General features: G+C 40.3%; 2 protein-coding genes across 5 annotated transcripts in view; one reads left to right on the top strand and one right to left on the bottom strand.

Moving 5' to 3' along the window:
• Positions 1-2,523, bottom strand: part of SELENOF (selenoprotein F) — a 28,706-nt gene extending 26,183 nt beyond the window's left edge. Inside the window, exon 1 of the mRNA XM_005238460.4 lies at positions 2,368-2,523. Within this exon, the coding sequence (XP_005238517.2) occupies positions 2,368-2,436 (69 nt within the window). The 5' untranslated portion in view covers positions 2,437-2,523. The remainder of the gene's footprint in view (positions 1-2,367) is intronic.
• Positions 2,524-3,042: 519 nt separating this feature from the next.
• HS2ST1 (heparan sulfate 2-O-sulfotransferase 1) overlaps positions 3,043-21,853 on the top strand; it is an 81,378-nt gene continuing 62,567 nt past the window's right edge. For all 4 annotated transcript variants that reach the window (XR_008749024.1, XR_008749023.1, XR_008749022.1 and 1 more), the window contains exon 1: positions 3,043-3,461. Coding sequence is in view for 1 of the 4 variants with exons in the window: in XM_055815407.1 (XP_055671382.1) it covers positions 3,338-3,461 (124 nt within the window). In the remaining 3 variants the exon portion in view is untranslated. The remainder of the gene's footprint in view (positions 3,462-21,853) is intronic.

The raw sequence follows: 21,853 nt of genomic DNA, 5'->3' as shown, positions 1-21,853 counted from the left end.
CAAAATTCATTTATATACACTTCTGACAACTACTGTTTTTCCACAGCTAGCTCTAAATTAAGAAAAAAACAAGCATAATGAATCAGCTGAAACACACACAACTACAGCTCTCTAAAGCCCGCTCTTTCAAAACAATTTCAGTAAAATTCATATCACTGAAAACACACTTGGAAAATAAGTGCAACAGCTAAGCTTGGGAAAAGCACAAACAGGGAGTGACAGAATAGACTGCTCAACAAGGCATACAAGTAGAATTTTAATTTCATGTTTGCATTAATGTTACAGGAAAATTGCATATTAGAAGTGGAAGTGTAGATAGAAACCCGCAATTCTGATTTACTAGTAATACATTAAAGTAGGCAACTCAATTACATGTTTTCTATGTAAAACACCGGTTCTGTTTTTAATAAGCAGCAAACCCATTTTTACCAACTATGCCAACACTTAAAATATTTGGGGGTTGTATTTCTCACACCCTTGCTTAAACCTTTTTTTCCAGCTGTATGCTAGTGAGAGGGTGGGGAAGCAAGAGAGGAAACAGTTTTTGCAGATGCTTCTCAGTCTGGGTAAAAGCCCTCAGGCAAAACCCACATCTAGAACCCCAACAAAACAATCAGCCAGCACCTCTGTGTTCAGAGAAGAGTGAGATGATACCAGCAAACTGGACTGGATGATAACAGATCAAGAGTCAGAAGAAGTATGCTGGGCCAAACAGAAAAATACAGAAGAAAAACTAAGTTTGTCCTTCAGCAAACCAGACTTTCTTCACATTCACCTATCATTTAACACATACAGCATAACCAAGTAAGGCAGAGACAAAACCCATTTCCTCTGCTGAAGTGGCCAACCTATGGCCAAAAGAAAGACATGTCACTGATGTGACAGACAGGAAGCGTTATGGATTAGGAACCGGTAGAAAATATTAGGTGCCTCATTATTCTGTTTCTCTGTATCTGCTAAAAAAGTTAAAGCATGAACAGAAAAGTATAACGTACAGAAAGTTATTCTGAAATTACTATTTTGTCAGGCAGAAAGCTATTTTTCTTCTTCCTAAAGGACACTTAAAGTAATTTCTAAGTACGACAGCAGGCAAGCAAAAATCGGACGCTCTTATGCTATTCCTCACATTTTTGAATCTGTGCACCTGAGAGCAAAAATGGCTTTACTGGAATTGTCATTTTGCTTCCACCAGCAACACTCTTTGCACCTTTCCCCAACAGAGCTCTAGAGCATCTGCATATATAGGGTCAACACTCTCCTGTTTTGGGGGGAGGGACGACCAACCAAAAAACAACATATGAAAGCAATAAAAGTCTCCATTACAAGATAATTCCTTAGTGAAGAAGTTCTGGTTTCACAGCAAGCTTGAAACAGCTTGAGAATAAAACTACAGGGAGGAGGAAAAGAAAAAAAGAGAAACTGGCACTCCCTAGTATCTTCCCTCAATTTTTAGTACCATAACTACTGTATTATCCTGAAGTAAGTACACGAATTGTAATAAGTGTCTGTTTAGGATTAGAAAAGAACCCTCACATTTCAAAAGCTAACTTCCCACGAGTACAAGATAATTTCAGTTACTCAGCCAGTGATGCGCCTCAGCAGCGGCATGCTCTCCTTTGAAACTTTGATTACAAATACACATTACACGACTGCTTTGCTTTCACATTAGATAATTTAATATATTAAAACAAATGTAGCATCAATACAAACTGCTTTAGTGTGTACTTAAGAGTTAAGGGTGAAAAGTTTGAACAGGTCTTTTGTATAACCTCATGTCTCTGGAGTTCAAGTGGGTCCAAACCGGAGGAGCCTGACCTTCCTGCAAGCCGAGGGAGAGCCCTCCCCGGACAGCCTTCCCCTAGGAACCACAGCCCGCCCAGCTTCCCTTCCCAAACCCATCCTTAACTGCGTAACCCGGGTCACGAAGTTGATAGCAGCACGCAAATCCCGTTACAAACTGTAAATTTATTTCAGGCGACACCGCAAGCGCCACGCGGCCCACCCCGTTTTCCGAGCCGAGGGGACAAAGCAGGGCCGAGGGGAGGGCAAGGCGGAGGCGTTCAGGCTCCACAACGCGCCTCTCGCAGCCGGGAGCAGAGGCAGCATGAGCAGGAGGGCAGAGGGCAGGAACAGACAACAGGCTGCGATAAAGAGCGCAAGAGGCGGCCACGGAGGCAGGAGAGGGCCGAGGCTCAGGACGACGCCCCGGGTACGGGACGAGGTGGGGTGGGCAGGGCAAGGCCCGCTGCATCCGCCTCCCGCTACGGGACACGTCAGTCTCCCTCCCCCTACACCTGCACTTTTTCTCCCACGAAATTGCAGCCGCAGTCAGCCCCGAGCGCGAAAAAAACCGGAACGGCCTCTCACCGCCTGCAGCCCCACTAGCAACCAGAACCAGCAACGCCCCAGGGCCGACAACTCGACAGCCACCGCCATCTTGGTGCCGAACGCTCCTGCCAGCGTCGCCGGAAGGCTGCTGAGGGACCTCACCGGGCGCGGGTGCCCGACGCGCTGCCTGATACGAGAGAGGGCAGACGTCCTCCCGACCCCGGCACCACAGGCAGAAACTGCTAACCCAGAGCACCCGCGGGAAGCGCCTTTTAGTCTGTTCAGAGCAGCGCTCCGCAGCAAGGCTAGAGGAGGCGCCGCTCCGCAGCCTTAGTCAGGCATTGCGGAAACAACCCTGAATGAGGTCCTTTCCGGACAGTTGCTGCCAACCGGCATGTAAGCCGCAAGCCCCGGCGATTGACAGCCGGCCTGAGCAATGCGGTCGTGCCTTTCTCCAGCGCCGCGGCGCCTGTGCGCAACGAGGGTGGGCAGGTGGGTGGGACCGCAAGAGGGGCACCCAATCACGAAGGGACGCATGTAGGCGGGGCATCGCGAGGGCCCGGCAGCTCGGAGACGAGGGGGAAGAAGGAGGAGCCGACGTTTCGTGGGCGGGGCGTCGCCTGAGCGGGGCCAATCCCGCGCAGGGAGAGGCGGGGCGTCTGCAGTACCGCCCAATGGCGGAGGGCGCGGGGGCGGTCCCGCCGCCGGGACTCGGTGGCGGCGGGGGGGGGGCGAGCGCGCGGTCGGGCGTTCCGTTGCTGAGCAGCGCACGCAGACGGGGGAGGGGCGCGCCGGCGGCCGCCGCGCGGCGGTTGGTGACGGGCGCGCGGGCAGCGCGGCGATGTGAGAGCGGCGGCGGGCCCTGTCGCGCAACCCCAGCCGCGCTCCCTTCGCCTCCCCTTGCTCGCGCCGTCCCTGCGGCGGCGGCGGCGGCGGCTCCCGCCGGCCTGCGCGGCCGGGCCCCGCGTTATGTCGTGATCCCGGGCGGGCGGCGCTGCTGCTGCTGCTCATGGGGCTGCTCAGGATTATGCTGCCGCCCAAGTTGCAGCTGCTGGCGGTGCTGGTTTTCGGGGTGGCCGTGCTTTTCCTGGAGAACCAGATCCAGAAGCTGGAGGAGTCCCGCGGCAAGCTGGGTGAGCGGCGGCGGGGCGCGGCCGGGGGCCTGGGCCGGGGCCCGGGGCGTGGGCGGGCGGCCCGGCGGCGGGCGCGGGAGGGGTCGCCGCCCGCCCCCCCCACGCCTCGGTGTGCCCCGGGCCGGGGCGTGGGGACACGCTCCGCTGGCCGCTCCCACGCGGCCCCCGTGTTTACATGCCCGACACGGTGAAGGGCCGGATCGATACGCGCTGGGGGCTGCGGGGGGGCTGTCAGCCGCGCAGGCGGCAGCCTTGGCCCCTGAGTCCGTTTGCGTGCGGGCTCTGCGGGTCGGCAGCGCTAGAGGGACGCCGCCGGGAGCGGCGCGCTGCCCGTCGTGGCCGGGCGCGTTGTCCGAACCGGGCCGCGGGGAGCGGGAAGCGGGGCCGGGCAGCCCGGCAGGCGGGGGGCAACGGGGGTGCCGAGCGTGTGCCCGGGTCTGCTGCAGCGCGGCACCGGCGGCTGCCACTTCAGCGGCTGCCTCCGGCGGTTTGCCAACGCCTGACATTGCAAAGGAAAGCACAGTGTGAAAAAAAAACAACCCAAACCAAATCCAAACAACAAAACACCTAGAGACATCGCTCCTGCGGACAAATGGGCAGTTTGTTTTACGCTCACGGGATGCAGGGTATTTTCTGCAGGTTGCTGAGTGGAGCTAGGGATCGCCTAGACAGTCGCTGAGCTGTAGTTGAACAGAGTAATGATGAACATGACAACTCTTCTGTAAGATTTCTTTTGCTTTTCCTGCTTCAAAAAGACCTTGTTAGAGTAAGATCTGCCTGGTAGGTAACATATTACTACTTCATCTGTTGTACGTAAGGCTGCAGAACTTGTATAGATTTTACGTTACTTAATTAAGGGTCTCAGGGATGTGAAAAAATACCATTCTGAACCCAGTCTGTGGTGCCTGAGTTTTAAAACCCGAGCAATGACACTTCTGGTCTGGGGACTGGTCTGCAAACATTGTTGGTTTGAGTCCTCATATTATTTGACTGTACTAAGGTACTTTAGACTATGAACACTTGGAGTTTGTAGGAAGACAAGTGCACATGTTATGTCCCTACCGGTCTTCAAACTCGAAGTGGCCTTTGAGTGACATGGAAAGTTTCACAATGAGCTTCTAGCAGCACCGGAGTCAGCTTAACGTAACACTGAGATGTATGAATGCTGTTCGGATTTCATTTCTCAGCATTTCTTTTCCACTTTGCTCTCTCTGAACTGGATGTTAGAAATTAGGACCCTTGACATGGCAGTGGTTGACTGCTTGAGGTACAGGCTGCTCTTACTCTGCATATTTTTCAACTGAAAGTTCATACCGGTTGTAATCAAGGCATAATTTTTGCAGGATCTCAATAACTGTAAATAAAAATTTAAAGAAGAAAGTGGGTGAAACTGGAAGGTAATTCAAGCAGATGTTAACGTAGTGCTCAAGGTTTGGTGGAATTTTCTATCCATCTGTCTTAAACTGGTTGGTACCCGTGGCTTCAGTGCCTCTGTTGCAGGCAGGGTGTGTTACTTTAGGGAAATCTACCTCCTGGCATGAAAAGATTAACATAATGCATGTGACAATAAAGAATTTTGCTGGTAAAACTTCCTTTTCTTCATTAATGTATGTGCAATGGGCATGATTAAGTTATGTATTTAGAGGATTAAAATACACAGCTCATACTGCTTTGGGACAAGAATGTAATTACTATGTTCTGCTGATTTTATTTCTTAAGGAGAAGGGAAAACTATTGTAAAGTTTATTGAAAGTATAATGAGAATTTGCTTTTTGAGCAACTTACTAGTGATTCTCTAAAACCTGTGTAAAGAGGAGAAAAAGAGTTTTCTGCAACAGCTTTGAACTCGGGTTCTGTGTTTTTTTTAACGTGAGAGTATGCTTTGTTAAAAAGCTTCTGGCTGTCTAAATGTTTCCTTTTTTACATACTGTTTTGGTATGTATTTCATGACTAGCAAATATTAAGGCTTCATTACAGAAAATTTTTTACCATCATGGTTGGTGGTATTTCTACTGAGCCATAATATGGAGAATGATTTTCTCCAAATCAAAGTAATTAGTTGGCCTAATGCACTTGAATTTCAGTCTTTCTCCCTGCCCGGCGAAAGAATGAGGGGTGTGTGTGGGAAGAGGCAGTGATACTATGATTCGATGATAATGACAAAGTAGTTCTTTTGGTCTTTCAGTTATGTTTCAGTGGGTGCTTTATGTTAGAAGTCATGTGGCATATTGTTTGGGTACTGGGTTTTGAACTATGCTATCTGTTTGCTTTGATACATCATGATAAACTGTCATGTTGGAAAGTAATTACAAGAATTAGGAGCCGACTAGGAAAACCAAATGACTTCAGAATTGAATAGCAAATAAAATAATTCTGCCTTTTTATAAGCAGTTTTAATAATATTCAGCCATACTTTCTAAAAGAAAGTAACATACCACTACTTTGTCTGTTGTATGTAAGGCTGCAGAACTTGTGTAGATTTTACGTTACTTAATTAAGGGTCTCAGGGATGTGAAATAATGCCCATTTCTTTGCATATGAGCAACTCCTGATTCTGTACTGAACAACTGGTGTGTGTGTGGTAATTTCAGTTCAACATCTTAAAATACCTTGCCTGTAACATGAAATTTGAGCATGTTTCTGGGAGAAAAAAGAATGGGAACCTCTTTCTTCCTGTAAGACTTTATATAGGTAAAACTCAGTCACCCTGGCAAACTTTTCCTGTTTAAAGTTGAGAAGTACAGGTGACAGAAACAAATGACCATCGCAAATGCTGATGCTTTTTTTCTTTGTGATGAGATTATTATGATCCTATTACAATTTTAAAAGGTATTTGTAAACCTGTGGGTTTCTTCATCACATGAAAGATAACTCCCTAATTAAAAAAATAAAGAACAATCAAAATATTCATTCTAACTTCTCTGCAGCTGTTGGACTTCTTAAGCTCTTTACAGATAGCTCGTAGCAGTGAGATCACAGGCAGAGCCCAGGCAGAACCCAGTTTCAAGTACTTTTTTGGTGAGCTTTGTACATACAGCTGTTAATCTTGTATGTTATTTTCAAGTTTGCATGTAAAGGCAGCTAAAGTGGCATTCTCTCCAGACTAAGCTGTTCCCAGTTGCCAGTGAATACTTTAGTGTTTTTATTTACGCCTGTTTGTAGGTGCTTGGCCATTACCTCTAGGAATGCACAGTCCTAACAGAGGGTATCGCATGTGAAAGGCAGATGTTGAGGTTTGCACTATCATTCCTGGAACAGAGATAATGTCTGACCATCCCCTTTGGTTTATGGAAGCCTGGTGGGTTCCGCTCTGTGTATGGTTTAAACTGACCTAGCATGAAACATCTACCATGTCATCTCCTGCATTGCCATGAGTGTTCATGGTGAGTTGGATCAAAAACCTGATACAGCTGGAAGTAATTGATCCCTCTCTTCTCTCCCCAAAATTTAGTAATGTGTTGGTGGAGAGAAGGAAGAAAAGAGGGAAATTTGTATGTGTTCTAGTTCTTCTGTTAAATTAATTTTATTCTACAATAGCAAGTACTAGAAGCACGTCAGTAGCAGGTGGGGGAAGTCTGCCTCATTCAAGGAAGGATAGATTAGAGATCGTGAGGATAGTAGATGGGTAAGGATTAGATTACTCTTTGGTGGGGTAGATGTGCGGTAATGCTGCTACTTTCTAGCTCTTTAGTAATACTTATCTATTGGATTTTGAAAATAGTCCATGTCTGAGTAACATAATATACTGTGACAGGGAGAGCAAGGATTGAACAACTATTACTGTTGCAAATTCTGCTTCAGATCGTGTTGAAACACTGGTTAGCTGTATTGTGGGAGTATTTCTTCTGCTAAGTGATAAATTTAGAGCTCATATCTGTTAATTCAGCACCTTGAATTCAGCATATAGAAATCTGTCATTTGAAAGAAATTCCTAATGTTTAACTTAAAAAAAAAAAGAAAATAGTTGAGAATATGTGAGTAATTTGAAAGGCTAAGGCTCTTTTCCTACGCTCAGGGAAGAAAATTTAATTGGTGATTAACTGATTGCCAGATTTTTATTATTTTTAAGGTAGTTGCCTAGCACCTGTGGCCCTTGCTGGGGTAGTATCCTTCTAAGCACTGTGCAAGTACCTAAGAAACCACTGTTCCTTCAAAGTTAAATGATTTAACTTCCCAGTGATTAAATCTTATGCTTTCTAGAAATATGAGAGTATCTGCTTTTGGGGGATGTTGAAATAATTGGTATCCTATGTTTCCTTCATTTAGAAATAAAAAATAATCTCCTGTCAATAGGCCTGCCAGTTGCATGTGTTTGGAAAATCCCTCAGAAAACTTCTTAATTTGTCCCTCATAATATAGCATGCATGGCTCCTTAGTATATTATTTATATTTGAACTTCATTTGTAAAGAGTAGTTTGTGATTGTTGGCAGTTCTGGCTGCACACAGCTATGCAAATAATTTACTAGCATTTCTTTTAAATATAGCTCTATTGCCCAATAGTTATTATTTTCCGCTGAGTAGCCTGAGGCATTCTTTCAGAAGCTGTTTTCTGGTGTACCAGGTTTCCTGAAATAAGAGTTTTAATGCTGCTTCCTCAGTATATCTTCAGCCAGTGAAACACTCTTCCATTTTGCCTTGCTGGTTCTATCATACTTTTTCATTTAGTTCCCCCTTACCATGCCCCGAGTCGTTCCAGGAACTTTCAGAATAAATTTTTAACTACTCCCATACTATGGTTGTACTTGCCATTGAAAATTGTGATATAGAGCAACTGTATGAATTTTATTTTATTTATTTCTTTATTATCTTATTGTTTGTAATTTTATATTTATTTATAACTTTTTTGGGGTTAAGTGTTGCAGCTGCTGCTGTTGCATTTTCTATGAAATCGGTAATGTCTGAATTTTGACTAATACAGAACTGTGCATGTTCGCAAACATGTACCAAGATGGTTCAGACTTCTTAACGGGCTCCGAGGCTCGATCTCACCGCTTTTTGCTGGCACTCCAGCAGCTGTTTCTAATGGTGGAAGTAAGAGGCACAACTTTTAAAATTTCTTTCCTCTTCTGCAAGGCTGCACACGAGAAGCTCCAGTGTTGTACCCAGTTCGCAGCCTTCATGCTTTTAGTGAAACGGGTTTGAGAATTAGTGATGTGGTGAGAGCTGTGCCTTCATCTCTAATAGCAGATGCTGTCCTGAAGAGTTATCTGGCAAGGGGATATTTTTGTTAGACATATTTTGAGGGCAGTTCTGAGAGATTAAATGGACTTGAGAAATCAGATAAAGCTTACGCCTCCGGTCCCTCCAGCCATGGACTGCAGTGAGTGAGGGAATCGCCAGGTAAGACACTGCATCTCTAGATTCTCCATTGGAAAAGGTCAGGTTTGGGCTAGTGCATATCTGCGGATGTTACTTCTTAATGCACAAATTTAAGTTGAAGAGCTCAAAGACTTACAATACCATCCCCCAGGGATATTCTGGAAAAGAGCCATGATTGCAATCAGGTGTTTAGGATAGAAGGGCTTGTTGGACAGCCAAAGAAATGCAAGTGCTGTACTCCTCCTCCTCTTTGTGAATTGATGCAATACTACAGATTTCGTAACGGTAGCTGTGAGGTAGGTTCAAGGCTGAGAACCTCAGGAGAGAGTGTTTAAAGGAGATCTAGGTCCTGTTCTTCCATATATTTTTTTTTTCTACATAGGAAGTGAGATTGCATTATTTCAATGATGAAATACCTGGCAGGTTTTAGCAATGTGCTTGGCACTGAAAAGAAAAAGTGGTAGCACTGCTGGAAATCAGAAAAAACTACTTTTAATGCCTTTATTTACTGTGATAAAGTAACTAAAATGACATTATGGCATGTGACACACCAACGCTCCCTTTGTTTTTCTTGTCTATTTTCTACTGCTGAGTATGGTGAAAGAAACTAAAATTTTCATGTCTGCAACATGCCTTTGAAATGGAACGATTGGAAGTTGCTGTCGTTTTTTTTTAGTTCTCACTGGAGATTATTATCAAAGGGACTGGTTTAAAACACAGCAAAACCCTAACAAAACCAGAGACCCCCCTCAAATACTCCACCAAATTAAAATTGACTGGTTGTGCAATTTATGTATGTATATATGTATATAAACACATACAAAATGTATACATATTTAAAAAATCAAAAGCCCCAAACAGCCCTTGCTAAACTACTTAAACTTCTGAATTAGCATAACAGGTTAAACTATTGCTTTCCAGTTTATAATGTGCATCTGAAGTGAAATGAATTTTAGTTGGGTTGTTTTTTTTTCTGTATTTCCGGAAACTGACATATTTGCAGTTGAATTCTTTTTTTACACTTTGTATTGCCCCTGGCTGTTGAAGTTAGGGACATTTGAACAGTACATGAACAAGTGATTTCCATATCTACTGACTGGCGACTGTGAGTCACTCACTGTTAGACTTACTCTGGCCAGACTTATCTTGTCGTCTAAGAATTAATGCCTTCCCTCAAATTCATGCTTCTCTTCAGGAAATAGATGGCTTTTGCACGTGGTATCCACCATGCATTATCGCTTAATTGGGTCAAAAGACAGCCTTTTTGTGTAATTGTGTGCAATCTGTAGTTTTTGTCACTTAACTGAAATGTATTTAAACCTTGTCAAAGCAGTATTAAAATAGTGGTAAGTGCTTTGCTTGAAATGTGGTGCTATTTATCTGTTTATATATTTGAAATACTGGCTTAGCAAGCATAATGAAAGTGCCATGCTGTGGAAAAATAGCTGAACTGTTACATGTATTTGTATTATTTTTTCAACCAGAAATAAAAGATAAAAGACTGAGTGAAAGGAGTCCAGTGTTGAGAGAGGCATCTGAAATTTGGCCAGCTGGCTGCAGCCTTTCATCAATATGTACAGACTTTTAACTGCAATCTGTCCTAGTCACTATCTAGATGGGGGGCGGGTGGTGTCTTATTCAAACCCTTAGCTTTGTGTGATACTCAAGCCCATCAATTCTGTTGGATTTGCCCACTCCCCTAAAAACTTGTGGCCCTGTGAAGTTGTTGTATTCAAAGCAAAGTCTTCATTCTCCTATGAGAGAAAAGCCAACCTCTTTCCTTCCTGGAACTGGGTCAGTTGGTTCTTTATCCAAACTCCCTCCCCCCGGCCCCCAACTCCTCACCACTTGACCTTTTAAGTTTTGGAGAACTGAAGTCCCTCCATTTGGCATTCCTATCGGTAATTGCATGTATTAAAATTACTGCTAGTTCTGATTATAATTGGGCACTAAAGGTATAAATTCTCAATACTTGCAGAAGCATCCGTGTTGCACATGTATGTATGTTTTTGTGTCAGGAATATGCTGACTACCAGGACATCAGTGTTATTGCAGGATGTGCCCTTGAGCGTTAGGGTCTTGCTTCATATTGAGTCTCTGTATGTTCCCAAGTAATTAATTCATTGCTGTGATTTAGCTTTTTATGGCTATAAATTAAGAAGATATTTTTACCATAGAGGTATTGTTTTCAGATATGTCTGCAAGAAGCCCAACTACATCTGCATGTCTTCTCACTTCTAGTATTCAGGGTATTATTGTTGTCCTTACTTTGCAATATCCTTGTGTCATCATGATTCCAATAACATTACTGCTATAATAATTATTATTCAAGCTTTCTGGTAGTGATAAAATTCATCACGAGTAGCTAGGAGTCTAGGGCAGTGAGAGAATTAATAAGATAATTAAATTACAAAAAGTATTTGGAAAGAAGCTATCTATCACTTTGGCCCAGTCTTTGCATTTCTTTAGGTCCATCCTCTATATCCAGTTAGAGTTTAAAATGACAGCTGACATCCTTTTTTTTATCAACTTGCTGTTTAATTCTGAATACTAATTTGTGTTGAAACATATGTAAAACTTAAGTGCTGTTTTGATAAAACAGCTTTTGATGATTTTGAAGTGTTTATGCAAACCTTATGCATAATTGCTGTAAAACTGTAAAGAGTATGGGGATGGGATCTTAGGTTCCTTAAATTAAAATGCATATCTTCCCCATTTACTTGTGTAGTGGGTTTTCTCTCAGATCTTATTTTATATTCATCTTTATATATATGAACTACACAGGGGAAGGTAAGTAATAAATAAATCTATAATGTATATGATTATAATAAACATAAATGTTATCCATGTATATATCCCTCACCCTCATTGTCTGTATTTTCCAATGTTGTAGTATAAGACTAATCTTTCTTGGACAACAGATTGAAAGGCAGTAGCATTCCATTCAACTTTTTAAAATGTGCAAAAAGGCTGTTGAGATCATGAAGGAACTTGGAGATAGGAGAGCAATTGCACAGAGACTATGCTTGTTCTCACTTTCTGCAAAGTGGAGAGGGAAATCCAACTGATTTTTTTTTTCCTCCTGAATCTTTTCCCTGCATATCTTTCCATTTTCAGTATTTCTGTTCTCTTCTTTTCTGGATATATTGTTGTTGAACATACTCAGAAAAATTGTATAAATAGCATATCTGTGTTTTCATTGAAATATATGCATTTCTTTACATTGATTGTGTGAGGGGCTTTGAAGGAGGTTTTGCAGTAGTAGAAGTCTCTTTTTGCAAAATGTGGCATTTGCTGTGCGTTTTAATATACAAAGCATTAGTCAGTAATTGATTGTTTTATATTGGAGTTGATTTTGATCATTCATTCTGACCAATGGATTTCTGTAGTTCTGAGAAGGATTTACAAATTTAGAGTAAAAGGGAATGAAGTCAAAAAGTAGGGTGTGAAAATGATAGAATCTTATTCTGACACATTAAATAGACCAAAAAGTGTCTCCAGAACAAAACGAAGCAGTCTAAGATTTTATCTCCTTTAACATTTGAATGACAAATGTGAATTGAGGAGAAAATAACTTTTTGGAAGACCTAAGTTCAAATTTTTGTTTCCTTCAAAAAACAGGGATTCATTTTTACAAAAGCTGAGCCCAGCCATGTCCTTCCATTGCCTGTGGTAAAAGTGTATCTCACAAGGCTTTATTCCCACGCTGAAGGACAAAAATACTATACCTTGTCTGTTGACCAAAACACTTGAGCCCAAGTGTATGATCACTTTCTGAAGATGTCATTTTGTACCCAGTGCACAAAATACCTTGTGTGAGGATCTGTGGTTTTGGAGACAAAGTCATAATGTCAGGTTTTGTGTAGCTTGGTGTTGAATGAAGCATTTCATAGGTAGAATCCTGTTTCAGCTGCATTCCCACTGACAACTTTGGAGCCAGGATTTTTCAGCATCTCATTTGTCAGTAAACCTTCAGCAGTATGTGTTCTTAAAAGTGAGAAAACTTATTTTCCTGGCAGAATATCTATAACTGCGTACTATTACTAATACATTATCCTATGAACTCTGCTGAGATGACCATAGCACTAAAATGCTTTCCCTTAATCAAGTTGGTGCCTTTGGGAATATTGAGTGTCTTATAGTTTGCCCCTCTTTTTTTTTTTTTTTTTTTTAATTTTAAGCCAAACAGAAGAAGCTTTCAAAGCCCTCCTGCATGTCTGACAACAATTTAGTCTGTTTTAATAGGGTTTTAGGCAAATTAAATATTTTGTATTAACTTTGGTGATGCTGCCAACAAGGCAAGGTTTCCAAGATAAGTACCTAATAAATAGTTTGCTGTCTTATGATGAAGCAATTAGATCTTACTGTCCAATTTGATGACTTCAGAGTGTGTAAAGTGGGATTGGACTTGCTATGTTTCAGAACTCCATTTCACTTAACACAGGTAGCATTTCAAGAGTAGATGTATATTTGTTTTTTGGAGAATGTTCTTGATTACAAAGTGACCTTTTTCAGTATGATCATTTAGTAGGAATTGGAACATTGCATATTTTTACTTTCTTGTTAAAACAAATTTTATTTTTTAAACACTTCTGGGCTTCCCTCCCTCTGCTTTCTAAATTGTTAGTCCTAACGTGCTGCTTGTGCAGCTGCTGGTGGTTTGAGTGAAGACAAAACTTGCAGTAGCTCCTGTGTTTTAGCAGGACCTGTTTAAAGTTATCTTCAACAGGAGTGTACTTCATGTTTTCGTTTGATCAAGCTGTAACCAAAAAAACCCCAGAAACCTAGAAAATTTATGGCATACTGCTTGATTTATATACTACTAAATTAAGGCTTATAGTCTGTGTGTTTAATGTGTGTGCAGTAATCTAGGTGTTTTCTGCTATGAGATGTACCAGCACACCATACTTTTTAGTAGGCTGGTAGTATTTATTCTAGTCCTTGAACTGCCTCACAAACATGCTTTCTGAGCCAAAAGCAAAGGCTGAATGACCAGAAATACCTTTCTAAGCTTTACGTTTAAACATAGCAGTGTTCATAACCTGTCATGTCTGGTGCAAACTTGAATTTTATCTTTGAAACTATTCAATGGCCAAAGCAGTTAGGATTACTTTTCCACAGAATTCGGCTGGAGCAACTTTTATTCCAAAGTTTTGAATTTTGAGGAGAGGTTTTGGAAGGGGTGATGGAGTAAAATTGCTGTCAGTCATGGAGGTGCATAAGAGGGCTTGAGAAGTCACAAGACCCAACAGATGAGCTGTCAAAGCTAGCAGCGGGTGCATACAATGTTGTTGCCCCAGCAGTGTGCCCAGCACTCTTGTGGGATAGTGTTACCCCATTGCCAGCCAGGGTGGTAACCAAAGGTGTGCCCAGCTGCTCCTCCAGCAGGGACCAGAGCATGGAGTACGAAGCTAAAGCAATCTCATTTTCAGATTAGTTCAGTGCTTTGGGCTTTGAGCTGCAGAGATGGCATATGTTTGCTTCTGGACAGGAAAGGACAGCCACCCCTTCATCCAACCCAGAAAAAATTGGTAGAGCATATTTGTCAGGCTCCTTAGTTATTCATGAAGCATGTGAAATGCATTCAGCCTAAAGGCAAATTTATCTTGTAAGCGCGTGGTCAAGCTTAGAGGAGAATATTAAAGAAGAACTTTTGAAGAGGGGAAATGAGGAGTAGAAAGGACATGCATGTGAGGATCAGTGCAACTTTTGCATGTGTGAGCTATCCACAATCTCTATGATTCCAACAGAAAGGCAGAGAGTATTTTCAAGGCTGGCTTCGCTCTAATTTAACAGTCTGAAAATGTACTTGCTTCTGATTCCTTTTGCTATGTCGTTTACCCTCTACAATACTATTACACCCTCCTTTCTGATGAAAAAATGACATAAAACTGAGGTGGTCATTTAGCAGCAAGAAATGATAAATCAAGTAGTAAAATATTTAAATGCATCCTCTTCTGGTTTTCCTGTCTGTGCTTTCCAAACCATGCTCTGAAAAACATGGTCTTGCTAAAATTCCGAGGGAGCATTTTTCTAAACATTTGTGGTCACTGGAGCAACCCAAAGCATTTTTTCTGGTGATTTTTATGTGCCTACTTATGTGTGATTGCATAGTGCAGATGGCAAGGCAGTCTTAATATGAGAATTAGGAAAGAGGAATAGATGATAAATTACTCACGTATCAAGTTTAAAGAAAAAAATACACATGTAAAGGAGGAATGAAGATACTGAAAGACGTGGTTTTTTTCTTTTTCTTTCTTTCTTGTTCTAAGCTGTAGAAGAAAAGCCCTTAGAAACTGAAAGAACATTTTCATATTTTTCCAGGAGCATTATTGGTGATTATGTGTAAGTTTTAAGTATGTGCACTATTTGGTGGAAGCTTGTGTCAAGGTTGCAGTTAAAAGTGCCTATTGTTTTGTGATAAGTAATGGGATGTAATAAATTAAATTTCTTTAACTGGTACTGTAAAATTTACATACAACGTATTTGTTTTGCTGGAATTGATGAGAAAAGGTTTTAAATGTTAACTAAGATTGAAATACTGGTTTTCAGGAATGAATGTTGGTAAACAGGGTAAACTTTTTTTCTAGACTTGCTTCCTCTCATTGTTATACCATCTTAAAACAATATGGAAATAAAAATAGCACTTAGATCATGTGCTTTGTAAGTATGAAAAAACCCTACTAAATGTCTAATAACATGACACTTAAGCAACAAAATCTGTCAAATATATAGCAGCAGGAATATGAAATACAGTGATTGTTGCTACATCTCTTTTACTTAGTATATATTAATTATGTGTGTGTAAATATAAACATGAGGTGGTACTCTAAAGATAACTAGTATGCAAAGAAACCTATATGAAAATCCTCTCAGATATCCAGGAATTGATTTGGATGAGTTTTATGCCCTTGATGGAATCACATATCCAGAAACTCTCCACAAATCTGTTAATCCTTCAACATTTGCTGTATCAGGTTCCATAATTATGGAGTAACCTAAACTGGCAAGAATATTTGGCTTCTCTACAGGAACATATCTAAGCCTTACAAATATGTATCAGGCAAAACTACCAGGTAGTTTAAAGCTTTACTAACTGATAAGGGTTAACCAAGTAAAAACTGTAAAAAGGGATTGTTCTTTTTCATTTGTTCAAAACCTTTTGTTACAAGGAATTTGAGAAGCTAAAATAACTGATATTTGAGGATTGGAAATGCATTGATTTTGAACATGCCTAAACTTGCTGGTTTATGTAATTTCAGTAACACCCTTCATAGTTTTCCTGCGCTATTTAATATACGGCATTTTGTGGTGACAAGATTTTAAGTAACTGCATGCTGTATGAGATGGAACATGGTAATGTAGCGTATGCTGATGGTTTGTGTATGTGTCCTCATCTTGTCCCAGGGAGGCCTTCATAGAAGTTTTGAGTGTTGTGTTTGTGTCAGAGCAAAGAACCTTTGTTCTAGGAAGTTTGTAGACAGAAAAAAGTAATGATTTGAGGGTAATTATTTTCTTAACTTTACTACTGCTTCCTGTTTGACCTAAATGCAAGGTCAAAATTAGCTAAAAATATCCCAACATTCTTTGAAAAGTATGGCACTTAAATTATTAGAAAGTACAAAGTTTTTAGGAGGTGTATCATTCAAGAACTGTTACCATATGTCACAGAGCATATGAATTAGTTGCTAGAAGTATTCGTGGATAATGGTGGCTGGTTTTCTCTAATAATTAATTTAAAAAACAAGTAACAGTTGGCACTTCTCTAAACTATGTCTGAGCTTACTGCAATAATTATACATTTTATTGGTATTGTTTTATTGTACTCTGCCTTGACAGTAGTACTGATTTTATAAATGTAAAATTAGTTATGGTTTAATTCCTTTTTTTAAAAATAAAAGATAGTCTGATCTAAAGCAAACTTCCCAAACTTCATTTTAGTACTTATTAATCATTCTGTGTCTGTAACCTTCAATAGGCCTCACAGAATGAGTGTTAAATGAAGTAGTTGTGTTTCCAAACTAGAACCAGACAGTTTTGTGTAGGGTAATACTTCCAACATTAACTAAGCACTTAGCATTCTAAATTTAATTTTGGGGTTGTTTGTTTGTTTTAGCTGCAGGCTTATTTCAGGTGAATTTAGAGTACTTTGGATTTAATAATTTTTTATAAAGGGATTGCTTTGACCAGAAAATTTCAGTGTAAATTGTACTTGAGAATTTTATGTGGTAGACACACATATTAGCAATTCTGGTGGCAGTTTTGTGACTAATACTGTTAATTTTATAATAGTGGGAATAAAATTATGCAGTGACACTGTCTTTCCTGGTTGGTTGCTAAAGAGCTAAACTTTTTGGCATAGAAGTAACTATTGGGTTGGGGGGGGAGGTGTTTAGGTTTGTTTTAAGTGAACAGTTACTAATGCCAACTGCTGGAGTGGCATTTTCTAACAAAAATTTAAGATCTCTTCCCTTGAGTGGTCTAGCAACCACTGCATCAACAAAGTGCATGTGGCTTTCCTTGTTTGTGTGTTTTGTGGAAATTTTCCCTTTCATGCTCTGTGAGCCTTGGCTATGATGTTAGAATGAAGAACATCTTTTATTGAGCTTTTTGCCATTTTACAGGTTAATTTGTGAACCGCTGACTGAACAGAACAACTTTTACAGACTATAAAGTGCAGCCTTGTAACGTGGAGTAACAATCAAATAAACCAGAGTCTGTTGGGGAAAGTAATTTTCCCACATCTTTTAAAGAGTCTGTGCTTGAAGCAGGGGAAGGTTGGGGCTGTAGGGTCTTGTGATGATTCATAGCAGTACAAGAGATGTCGGGATGGGAGCAGGTTAGTACTGACAGTGTGGGCCACTATAGGCCATCAAGCATGGAGACATTTAGTAACACTTCTGTCTTTGCTCCCCTTGTGTGTGGAGTCCCAAGGATATAGGTGATTGGTTTATATGAGGGGGGGGGGCAGGAGGAAATAAATGAAAACGTCTTAGTATTTCAGATGGACAGTAATTTTCAAAATATCTGTAGTGACCATCCTAGTACAGAAATTATACAGTCTATCACTTTGATTTGTGTCCTTTGCAGGTATGTGATGTTCATCTGTAGTGACCACCCTAGTACAGAAATTATACAGTCTATCACTTTGATTTGTGTCCTTTGCAGGTATGTGATGTTCTAAACTTGTGAATGTACAAAAAGCCAGTGTTTGTATTTATACTCAAGTTTAAATTTGGTATTTCTTCATACAAATTTGAGAAATATTGCTATGGGTAGAAAACCGTATTGGTATCCTTGTGTCACCTGACAGAGAACTCCTTAGTCTTCCTTACCCTGTTTAAAGCTACGTTGAGTTAGGTTTGAATGAGCCAGTATGTTTACTCAGGCTACTGCAGCCTGTTTTGAAGATATGAACTTGGCTTCTCTAAGCATGTTTCTGCCCAGGCGTTTGTTCCACAGCTCACTTGCATCTTATGAAGTGCTGCATTTGTGATGTATATTTAAGCATCAGTCTGTTCATGATGTATGTTGCCTTGAAGTTGCTGCAAAATAGGGGTTTATGGGTCTTCTTTTTTTTCTATGCCATTTGTTCCATTGTATATCATACAGAATATAGAGCAATTTCTTCTCTTGGAGTCCTGCACCCATCTTAGTGCTGAGAGAATCTTTATAGTTGGGGTTAAAGAATTTCCTGAAATATTTTTAGTTATTAGTCCATGTGGATTGTTAATTATATAAATAACTGTTCAGTAGGCATTGAAATAAAACCTTTATAGAGTTAGTTACTTTTTAGATTAATTGGAATTAAGCTCATTAAACTAACATTTCAGGGGAGAGAGCATATGTTTAGAAGACTGATGACTGTTTCAGGGACAGTATGTAATTTCTGCACAGTACCTTATAATAAAATCATGCTATTAAAGACTTTCCTGTATCTAACGTGTATATGGGCAAATGTGCTATGATTATTATTCTATTCCTTAAATAAGCAGTAGTCTGTCAGCCTTGGAAGGTCACTGGCTATGTCAAGAATTTAACCTGCTTTGACACTTCCATGCTTTCTTCCTGTGAGCAGCTTGAATACCACTTACTCAGCAGTAAGTTAAATAAAATCAGCTAAAGAGAACAGCATACTGTAAATGATGCTGGTAACAGAAAAGACATGTAAAATTGCTTGTCGAGATGATAACATTTCATAACATTCTGGAAAACAACCTATCATGTATTGATCCTTTTTTTTCCCTCATTTTTTTTTTTAGTTGTTCTCCCCCCTGCAAAGATGAAATATAGTCTTTCAAGGAGTCTTATTCCTTTCTTGAAGACTTGCTGTATTGATCTGAAACCACAGAGCTGAAATTGGTCATATTTTAATAGTGTTCCTTCTCTAATGACAATATATGGCCCTGCTGTTTAAGTGGAAAACTTGCCGCAGTATTTCTGTTACTGGAATTTGTAGAAGAGTCAGTGAGGGACTGCTGTAAAACCCCTTATGAGATACTGCTAATGGAACGCTGCACTGACATCTGTGTGAATGAATGGCAGACCTCCGCAGGTGTGATTCCTTAGTTGTGCTTCATGGAAGCATACCACCAACCTGCTCCAGAATAAAGTAATGGGACAGAAGAGATGTTGAGTAACCCCTGTATGAATACAGATTTTCGTGTTTTCTTTTTGGCCTGCTGCTTCACTTATCACAGGCCAACTACTCAATACACTTCTTGTTAGTGCAACTTTAGGTTTCTCAATCAGTGATAAATACAACTTACCATCTTCCTCAGAACAAGGGACGAGACAGTTTCCCCTTTGCCAAATGATTAATTTAAAAATTGCTGCGTATTAATTATTCCCCATAATAACTGTTAGCCCTTGTTGCAAGACCTTGCTGTTATTCTAAAAATAAGTTTACAAAAGGACTTAGCATTAATGAGAAGGCTTCTCCCTCTCTCTGCAAAGAAAATAGGAAAATATAGTCTGTAAGAAAGCATAACACAGAGGCTTGTGGCGATTTTTATTCAATTTTTTTTTTTTAAGTCTAGTTCTAGAAACAAAGGAAGTACAAAAGATCAGAATGACAATGTAGCATTTTTGGTGCTTTCCAGCCTCACATGTTCTTTTACCTCCACTGGCATAAGCCTGATGCTTCAGAAAGTGGCAATGTGTTTGTAATCTCTTAGTGGAACTACAAGTGAGTTAACGTAAGTTTAAGAGTAACAAATATCATCTTAAACTCATTTAGCCTGGCCACTCAAACTTACAGCAGTATATATGCAACAGTAGAATTACTGTATTTTTAGCAATCTGTATAAATAAATAAAATAAAAATATTTTTAACAATCTGCAAGGTGAGGATAGACAACTGAAGGACATCAAGAGTGTGCAAGCTTGGCTTTAGGGAAGAATAGGAACCCAGTAGGTCTAAGTAACTTAAACTGAGCCTGTTAAATTTACAGTCTCAGAACAGATTATTCTATTTTGGATACCACATAATATAAATTTAACATTAAATCAACAAATAATTAAATTGCAGACATGTCTGCAGTGAGCCATGTTTTTAAATCCTAGTGCAGTGCAATTTATGCCAGGAAAATGGCCCTCCAATGAAACAAGCAAACAAACAAAAAACGATGATAAACCATACAGTTTGAAGTTTTGAAAAACTTAAAGTCCAAAATGTTTGTTCTCATCCAATGCACAGGAAAACCAGTTGGTTAATAATGTCACACATGGTTGGGAACAAAATGAATTCAGAATGATGCACTCTTGTGTGATATAAACTGTTCCAGAAAGTGGTGTTGTCAAGAGAACATAGAACACTAAGCAGATGTATTGTTGCACAGAAATTATAAAGGCATGTTAGGCACAGATTTACTGAAACGAGATAGGAGCTAGACAGTGAATTTGATATTCCTCCCCTTCCCTATTGCAGTTGTGCTGTTCTCACGTTCATCGCATGAGAAATTAGTATTGTATGATTTCACAGCAATTTTGCTGAGGGAGGACGGTGTTACCTCGAAACTCACCGAAACTGTACGGTCTCAACATTGTAACGTTGCTTTGCATATTAAGTAGCAAAAGTTTTTGAAGCTAAAGTTTCATCAGTAAAAAAGCAACAATTGCCCTGCTGGTCTTTAATAAAGCCACATGGTAGTGTTGGCTTACATCTGGCAGCGTTGGTGTCTTGTGATGAGTAGTTGTTAACAGTAAAATTGAGTCATCTGGAGTGTCATTCTGAAATTAGTTTTCTTAAGTTTCTAATGTAGTCACACCCGCTCCAGTAGTACCCAGTGAATGCTTTTGCATGTTATTTAAGTGTGTGTTTATATATGTATCTTTAAATTTAAATTCTGAAGAAGTCTATTTAAAAAACAAAAATGGAAACAAGCTCTATTGCATGGAAACTGCTTTAATATATTTTGGAGTAGTGGAGTTTCAGTCTTTAAGTATTGGGGCCTGTGTGGGCTTTTAAAAAATAACCACATGGTATGATCTCTGCAGGTATCTCCTCCTTTACATCTGGTTCCTGCTCCTTCTAATGCTTTAGGGAGAGGGCTGAATGGTAGCTGAACGAGATTTGTAAATTTTTTTAAAAGCCTTTCTGTCCTGTTAATTATCTCAAAAACTGAATCTTTTAAGGGTTGTGATTAGAATTGTTACATGTATTTTTTACTGAGCATTAATTCATGGTTTGCATTTGTGATATGCATTTTTCTGTTTGTTTTAGAGATTATTGTGCATTGTGGGAAGACAGTTTAATGATAACAAGCTATTTGGGGAAGAATCTCTCAATACCAAGTGATCGGGTAATGGCAGGTGAAACTGAATTTTTTCATATGTAAGTGTATTTGGAGAAAAACCCCAGATTTGCACATGGCGGATTCTGAATTGGCTGTCCTCACTGACGACAGAGTTCTTTGAGTTACAGAAGTTAGCTCTATGTAATCTTAAGATCAATTCTCCACAGTGGTCAGAAATGCATGTAGCGTGCTGGAAGATGAGAATCTTTTTTTTTTTTTCTTTTTCCATTGGATACAGCAGTTCTACTGTGTTGTCCTTTCTTGCCCTTCATCTC

This window comes from Falco peregrinus, chromosome 10 (assembly GCF_023634155.1).
Source record: "Falco peregrinus isolate bFalPer1 chromosome 10, bFalPer1.pri, whole genome shotgun sequence".
NCBI classification, from domain to species: domain Eukaryota; kingdom Metazoa; phylum Chordata; class Aves; order Falconiformes; family Falconidae; genus Falco; species Falco peregrinus.
Note: the sequence above shows the minus strand (reverse complement) of the source record. Positions and strands in the feature narration are given on the sequence as shown.